At 40.1% G+C, this 15,142-nt stretch overlaps 1 protein-coding gene across 5 annotated transcripts in view; it reads left to right on the top strand.

The window, feature by feature from the left end:
- Rbm33 (RNA binding motif protein 33) overlaps positions 1 to 15,142 on the top strand; it is a 102,387-nt gene that overhangs the window by 29,223 nt on the left and 58,022 nt on the right. For all 5 annotated transcript variants that reach the window (XM_021656067.2, XM_021656065.2, XM_021656066.2 and 2 more), the window contains 3 exons: positions 4,643 to 4,814; positions 10,894 to 11,102; positions 13,875 to 14,157. In XM_021656067.2, coding sequence (XP_021511742.1) covers positions 4,643 to 4,814; positions 10,894 to 11,102; positions 13,875 to 14,157 — 664 coding nt within the window. The remainder of the gene's footprint in view (positions 1 to 4,642; positions 4,815 to 10,893; positions 11,103 to 13,874; positions 14,158 to 15,142) is intronic.

The following is a 15,142-nucleotide window of genomic DNA, read 5'->3' as shown; positions in this document are numbered from 1 at the left end:
CAGCTTGGTCAGTTCTGCAAGGGCACTGGAGAAAGAAATCAGGAAGAACTGAAAGCAGGGAGCAGAGCAGTTTCAAGGCTACCGAGGAGGTTTTGGGGTGGTCAAAAGTTGGAAGGGAAACAGAATTCTCTGTACATGTCATCTGTCCTCACAGGATAAGCAAATGAGCTATGAGCACATGAAAATATATTCATAAGGTAAGAATTAAAACCTATGTTATTATTGACAACTTAGACCACTGGAAGATGTAGTCTTACTTTGTTGGGGGACCTATACTAGAAATGTCACAGCACCATTTCTCTGGGTTCTGTGTATTTTGGGAGCATGTCACCACTTGCTCTTTGTTGTAGAATCTCTGCCCAGGTATGCTTGTGTACCTGACGACCTTCAAAGAAAGCATCTTCTTCCAGGGCAGGTCTGTTGAGGTCAGAATAGAGTCCCACATGCAAGGATCCTTCCTTAAGCAGTACTCCTCTGGGCATGATCACAGAGTCCTGGGTAAGCAAGGCCTCCGGGAAGTGTTTCTGCTAGGGAGGTGACTTCTGTCCCAGCCTAGTTGCACCAAGCCCTAGTTTTTGTGAGATGTGAGAAGTGTGGTTAGCCGCTTTGCCAGCTTTTAGTATAATCAACACTCTTACTGTCCTTCACAGGCTCAGCTGCCCAGACGCATGTTGTCTTTTGACTCAACATTACTCTTTTAATGAGTGTTTAAAAAGATGATATAATCTAAGATGAGGTCAAGCCTTAGAACATGTGTGTGTTGGCAGTGTCAGAATTCATACAGGCTCCACAGGAGAGGCACCCAAGCCTTTTATGCTCAGCACTCACAGAGAAAAGAAAGGAATAGTCTTTTAAAGCCCTGATATTAACACCCACTGCAAAATAAATGGCATAAGCCAGGAAACACTAGCTTTTTTTTTTTTCCTTTCTCTTTTCTTTCTTGTCCTGGCCTTGCAGGAGCTAACACTACAGTTTCTTTCACCCTACTTGATCTAACTGTACTAGAAGTTCATCTTAATGTCTACCTGCTCACTTTCCCCTTGGTTTATTTTTGTGGTGTTGGGGATTGAATTAGAATCTCAGGTATGTTAAACAAGGGCTGTGTCACTGAACTACACCCATAATCTCATGTTTAGCTGCTTTTGCCCAACATAGTTTTGAATTAATCCAAGTACTTACATGTAGACTAGTTAAATTTTGTTTATTTATATACCTTGTTAGGTATTTGGTTTGGGATGAATGTTCACCCTCTTTGTTTTGTTGATAGGTATTGGTAGACTTACTGAGCTAGATTAGCATGGTGTAGACTTAACGTAATTAACAAATGGTTTTCCAAAATGGTTGTCATTTTATTTCGTTTGTCTAGTTGAGAATCCTTATCGTTCCTCTTCATTTGGTGTCAGTTTTTTCTTCAGCCTTTCAATGGCTTCATCATTGTGGGTTTTGTTTACATTACTCTGATGGCTAATGATACTGAGCACTGTTAATATATTCTTTTGGACTTTATATAACCTATGGGTTTGCTTTTAGTCGCTTTCTCTTTAAAGTGACTTGTCTTTTGTTTATATAAGCTACAGAGTACATAAGGTCTTCATTGAGATTGTTGTTTGTATATTTGTATTCAATATAGACAGTATATTTTGTTCTTGTATAGTTTATGTGCATATTCTTAGTTTCTGTAATCTAGGGAGAGGTTGCTAGATAAGTGTCTTGTGTATTTTAAATATCAAGTCCATTGGCAGATATATGGTTTGTGAAATTTTTTTCCTGAGCCTCTGAATTACATCTTCATGTTTTTAAATTTAAGTTTTTTACATGAGATAACTCATATTCAGGGTGGTATGACTGTAAACAATTTTATTGTTAAAAATTTTAAAGTATATGGGAGTTTTTTTTACATACATGCTGGTATGCCACATGTAGGCACATGTAGTGCCTTTGAGGGCCAGAAGAGAGGACAGCAGACCCCTGGGGTTCTCTGTTAAACTGTCCAGCCCTCAAATTTAATTAAAAAAAATTTTTTTTTAAGACTTATTACATACACAGTGTTCTGCCTGCATGCCAGAGAGGGCACCAGCTTTCACCTGTAGATGGTTGTGAGCCACCATGTGGTTGCTGGGAATTGAACTCAGGACCTCTGGAAAAGCAGTCAGTGCTTTTAACCTCTGAGCCACTTCTTCAGCCCATCTCAAATTTAATTTTTATAAGTAAAAAATAATCTGGATGATGACCAGATGATTTTGTGACCTAAGAAAATTTTGACTACCCCATGATTAATTAATTCCCTCTTTTCTTGTGGAAGCTTGGTATCATTATTATTAGTTATATTTGAGATATGGGAGCAATCCATTGTCTTTCAATAAAAATGCTTTTCCAGCTGTTTCACTGGTTTGCTGTGTAGGCTTTCCTTCCCATCAAATCAGTGTAGTTTTTAATGTTGTTAGCTGACTTTATTTACTCTTGTTTTCTTCAATCCGTTAATTTGCTTTTATAAAGTCTGTATGTCACCACCACAACAGTTGCAATAATGGAACAAGAAACCAGGTAATGTAAACCCACCAACTTTATTCTTTTCTAAGGTTCTTTTCTGTAATGGATTTGTCCATATCTACTTGAAATCTGGCTAGTGTTTTGATGGAGATGACTATGTATCTCTAGATTGAAATGGACAAGTTTCTTATTTTAATTTTTAAAGATTTTATTTTTTTATTTTCTGTTAATCTGTCTGTCTGTCTGTCTGTCTGTCTGTCTGGTTGTATACACAAGTGCAGGTTCCCATGCATGCCAGAAAAGGGTGTTGGATCTGCCAGTGCTGGAGTTACTGGTGTTGTAAATCAGGGTGCTCAAAACTCAGTTTGGATCCTTTGCTAGAGCAGTTTGTAGTCTTAACAACCATTGAGCCATCTCCAGCTCTCCCTCTCCCCCAGCTTAACATTTAATGAAAGCATCTTCCTCCTTCTTCTGTAATCAGAATCCTTTTTACTTCCTTTGCCTTACTGACTTTCAGTGTAGGTACAACAGAAAACTAGCCCCAAAGCCAACTTTCTTGCCTTGTTTTTGGTGCTAGGAAGAAGGCACTTTATTGCTTGTCAGTAAGTTTTGCTCTCTGATTGAAGATTTTTTTTTTTTTTTTTTGGTTCTAGTTTGCTGACAGTGATTTTTTAATGAACACCAAATTTTAGTGATCCCCTTTTTTGTATCTATCAAAATAATTATATAATTATTATAAATGCTACAATAAAGTTTTTGCTTTGGTGAACATGATTTTTTCCCTCTGGCCATATTATTAGCAAGCATAGTCTGTAGATACAAGTTGGCCTCCCGGGAGCTTGTGAAGAGTGTGGACTCTAAAGCTCCACTCTAGACTTTCCAGGTCAGAATCTGCTTCTGAACAGGATTTCCAGTCACTAGTGTATTTATGGAGGTACAGAGAGACATTGTGGCAATGGTGCATTGAGGACTTATCGTAGATGCCACTTACTCTGATTTCAGATATGTACACAATGATATAGAAAAGATAGTGTTACATTTGCAAGAATGTGAAAATTCTGGCGCTACAAAATTCTCCAGCATACAGAACTGAAATGTCATAGTCATTAGATTGAAAATGAAATGTCAGTCTCCATGTTCATTCAGCATTTGATTTCTTGGCGCTGTGTTCGTGTTTGTACAACTTGTTATAGAGTCTTTGCATTGAGAATGTTTGGTAAAGAAAGTGTACAGTGATTGCCCATATATTTTCTAATAGTGTGTCTTTGTTCCTTTTAAGAGTAGTGATAATGAAGAGGCAAACTGCGTTTTTACTCATTACACTGGTAGAAAGTGTTTAAATGAGCCTTATATTCAGTATGTGCCTTTCTTTATTTGCCAGTGGCTACTGAGATTGACCTAAGAGGGAGATGGTAGGGCCAGAGAAGCTCAGAAAGAAGAGCAGTACAAAAACTGCTTTCGTTTGGGTTAGCACTGGAGGGAGTTTTGGTAAGGGGCTCTGCTAAAACATGATTTTAGTATGAAGTGACAGAAAGAATGTTCTGTCTTTTACTGGACTCAACACTAAGTAGATGTGAGTTAAAATTAGACAGCAACAGTGAAGCAAGTAGGAAAGGGAGAGGGTTAGTGATGAAGAAAGATTGTGAAGACTTGAGCAGTAGCAAGCAGCCACAAAATCCAAGCTGAGAGGGACAGCTCTCCTGACAGAAATTCAAAATATGTGGTTAGGGACTGAACTATAAAGCTTACAAAGTTCAAGTAGCCATTGCAGCCACCAGGTGAGTTCTGCACTGTTAACTCTAGTGTTATTTCAGTAGTATGGATTTACTATAAGATGTAAAATACTAGTCATATACAACTTAATTTGTGTGTCACTTTGCTGTGGTCTGAATTAAATGTAAGGTAGCAGGGATGTTTAACTGATGTCTGTGCTCCAACAAATGTGAGTAGCAGCAGGTAGAGGTCCTCGTGTGTCAACTACAGACAGGAGTTTGAAGGTATTCCAAAAGAAAGTTCCTTTTTATTTACCCTTCCCCCCAATGACGGAGTTGGCTTCATGTTTCACGTAGCCTTTTACCAAGATCTTTCAAGTATACTTCATTTCAAGTGGCGATGAACTTACTTCTCCCTGTTTGCTTCTGTCTGCCTGTAGGGAGGAATGGAAACCCTGGAACTCCAGAAAGACATAAAAGAAGAATCAGATGAAGAAGATGATGATGATGAAGAATCTGGACGACTGCGTTTTAAAACTGAAAGGAAAGAAGGAACAATTATTAGGCTCTCAGATGTAACTAGAGAGAGAAGGAACATTCCAGAAACATTGGGTAATTTTTGGTTTTTGCCTGTGGGTAATTTTTTTTCCTGTTTCCCTGATCTCTATAGTGACTGCTGGAGGGTATGTGTTATATAGGAGGCTGGTGCCAAACAGCCACTGCTGGGTTATAAGTGTTGGAGTGAAATATTTAAAAGTATTTATTCATTTTTAGTAGTTTTCTTTGGGAGTATGGCCTAAAGCTACCCCTTCATGCCCTGTCACTTTGGCTGTGCTGAGGTGGTGGCATGGGCGTGTTTGGCATAGATATTGGCTCTTCTCTGCTAGACTGTGCCCCTCAGGTAGCCAGTGCTAAATCTGGGCCAAATTGCTTTTATTTTGCACTTGTAATGTCCTTGTAGTCATCCTTTTGGGTTTTCTCTATTCTGAGTGTTCAGTGGCTAGCTAATAGAGATCATTAACTGAGTGTCAAGAATCTGCCACTGAAGACCTTCTTCAAACTATTGCTGGCTGACAGCATCTACCCCCACCCCTCTGCACTGCATACTTTGAGGTTCTTTCTTTCTTTCTTCTTTCTTTCTTTCTTTCTTTCTTTCTTTCTTTCTTTCTTTCTTTCTTTCTTTCTTTCTTTCTCTTTCTCTGTCTTCTTTTTCTTTCTCTTTCTCGCTTTCTCTCTCTCTTTTTCTTTCTCTTTCTGTCTTTTTTCTTTTTCCTTTCTTTTCTTTCTTCCTTCTCTCTTTCTCTTTTCTTTTTTCTTTCTCTTTCTCTCTTCCTTCTCTCTTCTTCTCTTCTCTCCTCTCTTCTCCCATCCCCTTTCCTCCTCTACCCTCTCCCTTCCCCTTTACTCCCCTCCCTTTTTCTCCCCTCCCCTCCCCTCCTCTTCTCTTTTTCTTTGGATACTTTGTCTGCATGTACATCTGCACACCAGAAAACAGCATCAGACAGCTGTGAGCTGCCGTATGGGTACTGGGAATGGAATTCGGGACCTTCAGAAGAGCAGTGAGTGCTCTTAACCACTGAGCCATCTTTCTAGTTCCCCTCTGTAAACTTTGTATCCTTTTCCACTGATCATTAGGTTCATATAGAATTGTCACAATAACCCCAGGGGCTGGGACTGTTACTGATTGATAGAAGCATCTGTCTAGAATGACCTGAGCTTTTGAAAACAGTGTTGGGGCCACTCCTAGCTGTTTTGAGTTTTTAGTCCCAGGCAGTACCCAGGAAGATTGTATTGCCAGGTTCTGCTTGGACTTTAGAAGAACAGGACCACCAGGGTATGGCTTTCTAAGGAGAAAGGCAAAGCTCATAGGACATCAGGTCTACCTGCCTTTCTATTTTGGTCTAGATAAAAATCAAGGTCAAGGCCTCTTCATTATCTTGATGGTCTAGTCCATAGGTCAGTTTCTCTCTCTCTCTCTCTCTCTCTCTCTCTCTCTCTCTCTCTCTCTCTCTCTGTGTGTGTGTGTGTGTGTGTGTGTGTCTGTCTGTCTGTCTCTCTCTCTCTCTCTCTCTGACTCTCAGTGTACAGAAGTTGGCAGCCATACCTCAGCTCCTTTTATTACTTTTAAACACTTTTGTTTGGGGTTTGTATTATTTATTTTTTTGTTGCTGTGACAGAATGTCTTGGCCAAAACAACTTATAAAAAAAGTGTTGGGCTTATAGTTTCAGAGGGTTTGAGTTTATAATCACAAAGCAAAAGCAAAGGTGTGGTGGCAGGAACAGCTGAGAGCTCAAGTCTTAACCACAAGTAGGTGGCAGAGAGAACCACAGACATACTGGGAATGGTGTGAATCATCAGAAACCTCGAATCCTGCCCCTTTCCCAACAAGTCCACATCTCCTAATTCTTCCACCAAATGGGACCAAACATTGCAAATAAATGAGCCTATGTACCTTGTCGTTCAAGACTTGGGGCCTGGAACCCTGGCTAGGAACAGTGAGGGAATGAGGAAAAGACAGACATACAGAGAAGCTGGGTTCAGGTGAGGTTCTTGAACATTACCTTGAGCTGCTTCCATCTACTTGGAACCTCAGTTTTTTTCATTATGTACAGCACGAGAGAAGGGGCTAGCTAGTCTTGGTAGTTAGGCTATAAACATCACAGAGGAAGGAGCTCCTAGCCTTGCCCACTCTGGTCAGTTTTTTAAACTTAGATTCTGAAGAAAGAATTGCCATCCCTCTTGAGCCTGGCCTGGGTGGGTGTAATGATTTTTGTCAGTTTCCCATGGTCTTAGAGTCCTCAAAATGGTCCTGTACATTTCAGAGTACACATTCTCTCAGGGCTTAACTTGGGGCTTCTCCCGACCCGGGGTCCCTAACCTGTAAGGGCCATTTTCATTTAAGCCACAACATGGTTGTTCTTCTTACCAAATAGGAACAGAGCAGCATGTATCTTTCAGGGGCACATACAGATTTACAGGTGAACACTTATGTTGTTCTCATTCACTAACACAAATATTAAACTCTTTGTCACAGTTGGTAGCATTCATTTTATCTCCCTCGGAGGATGTGAGCATGGTTCTTCTGAAATGTTCCACTTGCCTGTTCTCATACTTTAGTTTGGTCCATCCCTTTTAGGACCTTTGCCTGCTTTCCTTCTTCTCATAGTTATTTATACTTTGCTTTATTCAGAAAGCAGTTAAGTCTTCTTTTCAAGCTGTAACCATTCTTCTCCAGAGACAAAAGACTAGGTGGCTTGTTTTGTTGTAGAGTAATTCCTGGAACTGTGGGGAGGAGAGGGGTTGGAACCCATAGAAGCATTGTGATAAGGATATTTTGATTATGTATTTTTTCCTCTAAAAAGGACTAAAGTGCATTTTTGTAGCATGTAATAATTTGGCTAGGTAATTGGACAAAATTGAAAGTTCACCCCCCCCCCCCCATTTAGAATTCTAATTTAAGGAAGCTTAATGTTTACTAGTAACTTCAAAGTTGGAGTCATTTTTAATATGTAAAGAATATTTTCACTCCTCAGAAGACCGTTTCCTAGAGAAACAGCTTCCTGATAAGGGCTTACACCTTCCCAGACAAAGAGGACAGGTCCAGCTTGGTGAGGAAGAGGGTGCCCCAGCCTTTGAGAGGTGGAAGTTTACATGAGTCTTACCTGTCAGTTTGTTTTGTGTCTCCAGCCCCAAGATGGAGTGTATTGGATTGTAAAACAGTTTGCCTGCTTTTATACAGAGATGAAAGTGTGTTTTTACTAGAGTCCCTGTGTTCTCTATTGATTTGTACTTTTTTGGACAGTGATTTTTTTCTTTTTGTCATTTTGCTTACAAATAAAAACTAAAAAAATAAACAAAAAAAAAGATTTATTTTATTTTGTGTGTTTTGAGTGTTTGCTTGAATATATGCCTATCATATTTGTGCCTTGGTGCCTGTGTAGTGCAGAAACAGGGTCCAGATCTCCTGGAACTGGAATTAGGGGTGGTTGTGAGTGGCCATGTGGATGTTGGGAATTGAACTGGGTGCTCTGGGAGAGCAGCCAGTACTCTTAACTTCTAAGCAATCTCTACAGCCCACAAATAACAACTTATATACTGATAGCTTATATTAATCTTGCAAATCCTTTGTTCTTTAAAGAAGAATCAAATGCTGCTGAGGAACCTCCCATTTCTGACTCTGAAAGCTTGTGTGTGAAGTAATCTTTTTGAGATCTCTAAGGGAGTGTGATCACTTTCAGACCCACAGTATTGTCTCAAGCGTTTAAAGCACTAACTTTCATTCGTGACTCCACTGTTAAAGAGCTAAATCTCAGTTGTTGGTTGGGATATTTACTTCAGGCTGGGGTTTTCATAAATGAAAGTTATTCTTACTTAGTTGGTTAGCCTTTTTGTCAGTCAGGATTCTACAGTTAAACCTCACAGAAAAAGAATGAAGTGATGGTTTTCCTCCACTTTCCCAAGGTTGACACACTACTGTGAATTCAGAACATAAATCATTCTATGCAGAGGATGCCACAGGTGTAGGTGGTAATGCTCTGGTAGATCCCAGTTGAGTAAGACTGCTAGACTGTGCATGTAAAGAATTGGTTTATTGTATGTGAAAATGCCAGGGTGTGCTCTACATGGACACTTGGAACGGTTTTTCTCTAGGCTGTGCCTGGGAGTAAAGAGCAGTGGCTTCTTTGGCTCTAGGAAGTAGATTTGGCCCTGGGGTGGACTTTGAAAGCAATATGGACCTTCAGGGAAAGTGTCTTCCTATTTTCTTCCTTCCTTCCTTTCTTTCTTTCTTTCTTTCTTTCTTTCTTTCTTTCTTTCTTTCTTTCTTTCTTCCTTCCTTCCTTCCTTCCTTCCTTCCTTCCTTCCTTCCTTCCTTTCTTCCTTTCTTTCCTTTCATTTTTTTTTAAGCTAAGTTTAATATTAACTCTCTGAATTTTGTGTTCAGTCTCACTGGCACATGCATCATGTTAAATTACTTTTAACATGATTTGACTTAACTGCTTGCACTCCTTACATCTTGCTCTATTGAACTAACACTGTAAATACTCTTATTGAAGACCAAAGACCTGTGGGAAGAACCTTTCATCTAGTGACAGTGGGTGGTTGTTAATGCCAGTAACCACATAGTCACCTTTTTATGCTATGGTTCTTGGTTTTGTTTTATAATTTTTGGGGTTCAGTTATTTTTTGAGATTTGTCATTTTTATTTTGCCAAACTATTCCATAGTATATATTCATTTCTATCTGCTCTATGATTTGCATTTAAATATGTTGTTACTAGAAATAATGTAGTATAATTGTAGTTGTTTTATGATATATCTTTTTAGGATTTGGACTTAGTTCAGAAAACACTTGTGGGGAAATTAACATTTCAGTTGAAGTTACAAATGTAATTTCTATCCTGTCATATTTTGGTGACCTTTTGTGACAGCTTGTCTCAATTGGAGGAGAGCATTTTTTCTTGCTGATTAAAGATGTCATTTGAAACCATTTTATTACTGAGGATAGTAAAATTAATCTTGACACTCAGAACCACTAGAAAAATAATTGCTGATTCACTGCATAAAAAATGTGTGTGAAGCAATCATGTAGTCAAGATTAAAATAAAAATCTGCGCTGGTTAAAAGGAGATTATTACGTTTTCTTTCCAAGGGTGCATATTCATTTGAATGAGAGGAGATACCATATCAACATTTCCAAGAAAATGAGTCATAGTTTAGATACTTAATTACCCCCAGTGGAGAAGAAAGGCTTACAGTAGTCTTTAGTGATGTTCTAGAACAATACATGTTTGCTAATATAAGATGTATTGCCGCATTTATACACTACTGTAAAGTAGAGGAACCCTGTTTGGATGAGAGGGCTCCCTTAGGCACTTAGAATGTGCTGTTGGAAGATTTTTAGGGTCTGTGCCTACATTGCACTCTGATGCATGGGAGAGACACAAGTTGCTATGTGAAGCTCCTGTAGTGCTTTTAAGTAGCCAGCTTTTCTTTGGATAGCTCTCCTCTCATTTGAGAAGGTATCCAGATCTGGCTGTACAGATATACAGTGTCTTTTTTTTTTTAAAGTATGACATATATACATATATTCTAATTCATCTAAAAGTTTAAAGTGAAATGAAGTTAATGGGTATTTCCTTAAAGGAAATTATCGTAATTATTTCCAAAGAAGGTCGCTAGTGGCTTTGATTTATATCAGAACACTTGGTGTTTTTTGTTTTGTTTTGTTTTTTTGCTTGTTTGTTTTTTTTGTTTTATTCTGCCATGGCTCTTTAGTAATATTTTCTATTTTGTTTGGATTTTTGTTTTGTTTTGTTGGGCAGGGTTTCTCTGTCCTAGCTGTCCTGGAGTTCACTTTGTAGAGCTGGCTGGCCTCAAACTCATATAGATCCACCTGCCTCTGCCTCCCAAGAGTGGTGATTAAAGGCGTGCACGACTACACCTAGCTAGTGGCATTTTCTTACTGGCCTCTTTGGAGCCCGGCAATAGAGGAGGAGTTTCCAACTATAATAGTCTGTAAACACTGGCTACTTTTTAGATTCACTGGGCATATTGTGTGAAAGTGAAAGCATTTTTAAGATCAATAAGTTATATATACATATATCAAGATATTGCTACTCAGTCTTACTGTTCTCTCCAGAGATGTATATCGCATGGACTGTATTTAACAATTGTACATCTTTTTACATAGAGCTTTCAGCAGAAGCCAAAGCCGCATTGCTTGAATTTGAAGAAAGAGAGCGGCAGCATAAGCAAGGTCGCTATGGTTCCCGGCGGGGAGGACGGCGAGGAGGCTCTCTGATGTGCCGTGGAATGGGAGACCAGAGACGAGAGAACAGTGACAGGGGAAGGATGAAGGAGCACAGGCCTGCCCTGCTTCCTACACAGCCTCCTGTTGTGGTAATTATGGTGTTTTATTGCAATTTTAGAGCGATGAAAGTTTGATTCTGGGGGGTCACACAATTCACACCTTTTCTGAAAAGACACTGAATCAGTAGAAGAAATGACTGAAGCTTCTGGGTTTGGGTCTATGTTAAGATTTTATTTGTAGTCTGAGGATCATGCCTTTTCATTATTGGGTAGTCTCAGCACTTTGGTTGATCAGCTAGTGGCTTATGTGGCTACAACCAAGCCCTGCTTTTCTCCCTTATATCAGTGAGGCCCTCTCAAGTATGCTGCTTTTGAGGTGCTGATGTTAACACAGATAGGATTTAGGTCATAGTTGATTGATAAAGTGTTTTTCTATAGATTTCCCCCTCAGTAGCAGTTTTTGTAATTATTGTATCTTAGAAAAAATTTCATGACTTGAGACTGAATTATGCAGTTAAACTTGAGTGGATTTCTTCTGGGATATCTCAGAAGCAAAGATAGGAGCCGTGGTGTTTATTGTCCTTTTGTAAGCTAGAGGTAAACCTCATAGCTTTCAGTCAGTGTTAAGAAGATAATGTAAGGAACATAATGCAAAATGTGTCCTTAGTGTATACCACATATCCCTAAGGCTTGCAGCCTACGCTTGGCTTCAGTTAACAGTGTTTCAGATACAATCCATTGGTGATAGGAAGTAGAAAGAATAATTATTGGTCTTGTGTTAGAATCCAGTTTACTGTACTCCAAGAGACGAGGAATAGGTGGCTGATAGCACTTGAAAATTTGTGACATCAGTGCATGGCTCTTTTGTACACAATTAGTTGGTTCTCCATCAAGGTAAAAAAGTTAAGCCTCAGACTGGTTTTGCATCATCATGAGTGCCACAGAACTCCTTTTCTTATTTACAGGTGAGGAAGGGGAATGGAGAGAGGGTGGGGGATGCTGGTAACAGCCAGGCAAAAAGCAAAGGTAACCTGCATCCTGACAGGGTAGCTATATCCTTGGATCCTGATATGACCACCTGGTAGGTTCCAAAGCCACCATATGGATGGTGGACTGAGTCTGACCAGCCATGCACTTTGACTACAGCCTTGTCTTTCTCACGGGGGTTGTCTTCAGTGACCTTCCCCAAGGCACAGAGATGCTTGAGATCCTGCTTGCTCCTCACCCAGAGTGAATCTGTCTACTTGCCTGTTCACCTCCACTTTCTAGGAGGAATGTTCTTGACTCTTGTTTCTTGATCTCGGTTCTGTTCTTGAGGTCAGCCCTAGCCTGTACTCTTAGTGAATACGTGTTTGCATGCCTGTCTTACGGCCTACACCCCAGGTCCACACACATCTGAGGTGTCACTTGACTCCCTTCTCTTGATTCTTTGGGCTGCTTTGTTCTAGAACCACCCCTTCTTTCCTCCTACCTCTCATACTTGGGTACTGTGCAATATTTGGGTATTGTGCAGTGCTAAGACCTGTTCGATATGGTTTACCTGTTAGCAACTCTCAGTGACACGCTTTTACTCTTGGGCAATTTGCTGTTCTCTTCTCTCCTTGTCAGAAAGTTGGGAAGGCATTCCATCCCCAGACAAATATGCTAGGGTCTGAAATCGGTGGGGACGATTCCCAATTTTAGTGCCAGCCTCTCTTAGTGAGGTCAAACAACACTTGACAGTTTTCCAGTTCTGTATATCACACGCTTTCATGCCTAAAGGCAATGAACAGGTTTATTGGGTTCTGAATCTTTGGAAAAGTTCTTTCTTAGGAAAGATAGCCAGCCAATGTCATATACAATTTAACTTCAGTCTTACTGTTCCTTTAAAGTCTCTCCTTGTTCTTCATCAGACTGTGGCTGTTCTTCTGTTTGCCTTTTGCCGTGGCCTGTCACAGGCCTGTGTTCATCTCTTCCATCTCACACGAAGTCACTTTCCTAGAGAGGGCATCATTGTGGATCCCATGCATGCTTTATCTTTCACTTGGAATGCAGTGATTCTCTATAATTGGGCATTATCCCAGGGAAAACGACTAATTAGACAGCTGAATTACGAGTGTTTTGACTGCTAATCGGCAGTATAGCTGATTTGATTAGTGGTTAAAAGCAAAACTTGTGGAATCAGATTGTCTGAGTCCAACTCACTCTCTGGCACTGTCAGGAGTAGGCTTGCTGCTTCCTGTACAAGTCTCCGGGTTGCAGGGTCACTTTGGGTTGTACTTTATTTTTATTTACCTTTTTTTTTTTTTTTTTTTTTTTATGTGCTGTTCTCCTGTCTTCTTGACCAAACAGGAAGTTCTATTTCCTGGTTTTCTCCATTCATGATCTGTTTATTCTCTGTGTGCAATGCATTTCTTTTCTCCAGTGGAGGCTTGGCCTAGATACCACTTTCTAAAGGCAACTTCTCCTTGGCACAGCTCTCTGTAGCCCTGACCCTTTCTTAGTGGCAGGTTTCTAATGATTGCTCCTGTCTGTCTCTTGTCTTCTTGTGGAGAGTTAGGGCTAGCTATGTTTAGAGGCTATGGGTGGCTTTGCTCTTTATGGGCAGTTTGTTTCTTGGGCTGAATTTTATTTTTCAGAATTCATGCTGTGTGCTTTGGGCTGTTATTTCTTCTCTCTTTGCTATGGACTGGTTGAGCCACATACCATCTTGTGAGTTCATGGCATAGTTTATTTATCGTGTGTTCAAAGTTTGTGTACAAGATTTTACTGTATACTTATTTCTAAGAAGTTAATTGGTATAAGCCTGTAGCACATCAGCATTACTTTTGTTTTCATCTAAATGTTGATTTCTGTGTATTTTTCTCCTTTGGTGGTTTTCAGGCTCACTCTCCAAGATTAATCCCTCCTCCACAGCCACAGCCTCCTCCTCCACCACCACCACCTCAGCAGCAGCCAATCAGAAGTCTGTTCCAGCAGCAGCAGCTACAGCCTCTACTTCCTTTACAGCACCCGCATCACCCATCCCCACCGCAGGGAGTGCACATGCCCCCCCAGATCGAGACTCCAAGGATGATGCTGACCCCTCCCCCAGTGACTCCTCAGCAGCCCAAGAACATCCATATCAATCCACACTTCAAGGGGACAGTGGTGACCCCTGTTCAAGGTAGGTGTTCTTTCCTGGTATGTGTTCATTCACAAAGCTACCACATAGCAACTAGATTCACAGATACAATGTAGTTTGACCTGTTCCTTTCTTCAAAATGTCTGTATCTTAGTTTGTGACTGAATAGAAAATACTGTGTCAGTCTCAGTGTGAGGCACAACTGGAGGTAGTTGTTGAAGTCTCTGAATGCTTATTTCATATATCTCATGGCAAGAATGTTGGAAGTGATGACTTTTCTTCTTAGCCTCTGCTTGGTATTCATCTTTAGTTTGTGTTACCTGACAAGTAAGGACCTCTCTTTGTTTGTTAACTGTGTTGCTATGACAAAAGAGGTGCTAGAGCTGGGAGCTGCTATTAAACACTTGCTCCTATGTCTGGGCTTTGTTGGAGAGAAGAGCATAAAAGAGTTCTGTTTATGTTCTTGTTCCTTCATGGGCAGAGGTAGTTTACCTTGATTGGTAAGCAGGCCTATGAGGCATGCTAGATGTAAATGAAGAGGGAAAGTAGAGCAGAGTTGGGGAAGGGAATGCGTAGGTTATCTGGGGATTCATTAGGTTAGTTCTAGAGGTATTCAGAAAGATAAAGAGTGACTTGTCAGAGAAGATGGTCACGAGTCTCAGAGAGGTGTACAAGGAGGAAGGGTTGTTAATAGTGAGCCCAAGTCTTGGATTTAAAGTAATTAAGAGAGACATATCATTTCTGGGGTGACAAAAGGAGAGAAGTGATGCAGGGTTCTTCTTGTAAGGACTTAATTTTTATTAGAAGAAATGGCCTGGTTTAGGATATTAACATGGAGCAAAAAGGAAGTTTTGGTTCTCTCATAGCTGAAACTGGTCATTTGATAATAGAGTGCATTGTGTGCTTCTATTTATGCATCATTTTAATGCACATTTTTTTTTGCTATTGACTTCTTACTATTTGATCCTTATACTATGGAAGTGATGTTAGACCACACAACTTGTAGTGATTCTCTTACCAAAGTTCA

The sequence above is a fragment of the Meriones unguiculatus genome, chromosome 21 (genome assembly GCF_030254825.1).
Source record: "Meriones unguiculatus strain TT.TT164.6M chromosome 21, Bangor_MerUng_6.1, whole genome shotgun sequence".
Taxonomy (NCBI): Eukaryota; Metazoa; Chordata; class Mammalia; order Rodentia; family Muridae; genus Meriones; species Meriones unguiculatus.
The sequence above is the reverse complement of the archived record's forward strand: the minus strand, read 5'-3'. Positions and strand labels throughout refer to the sequence as shown.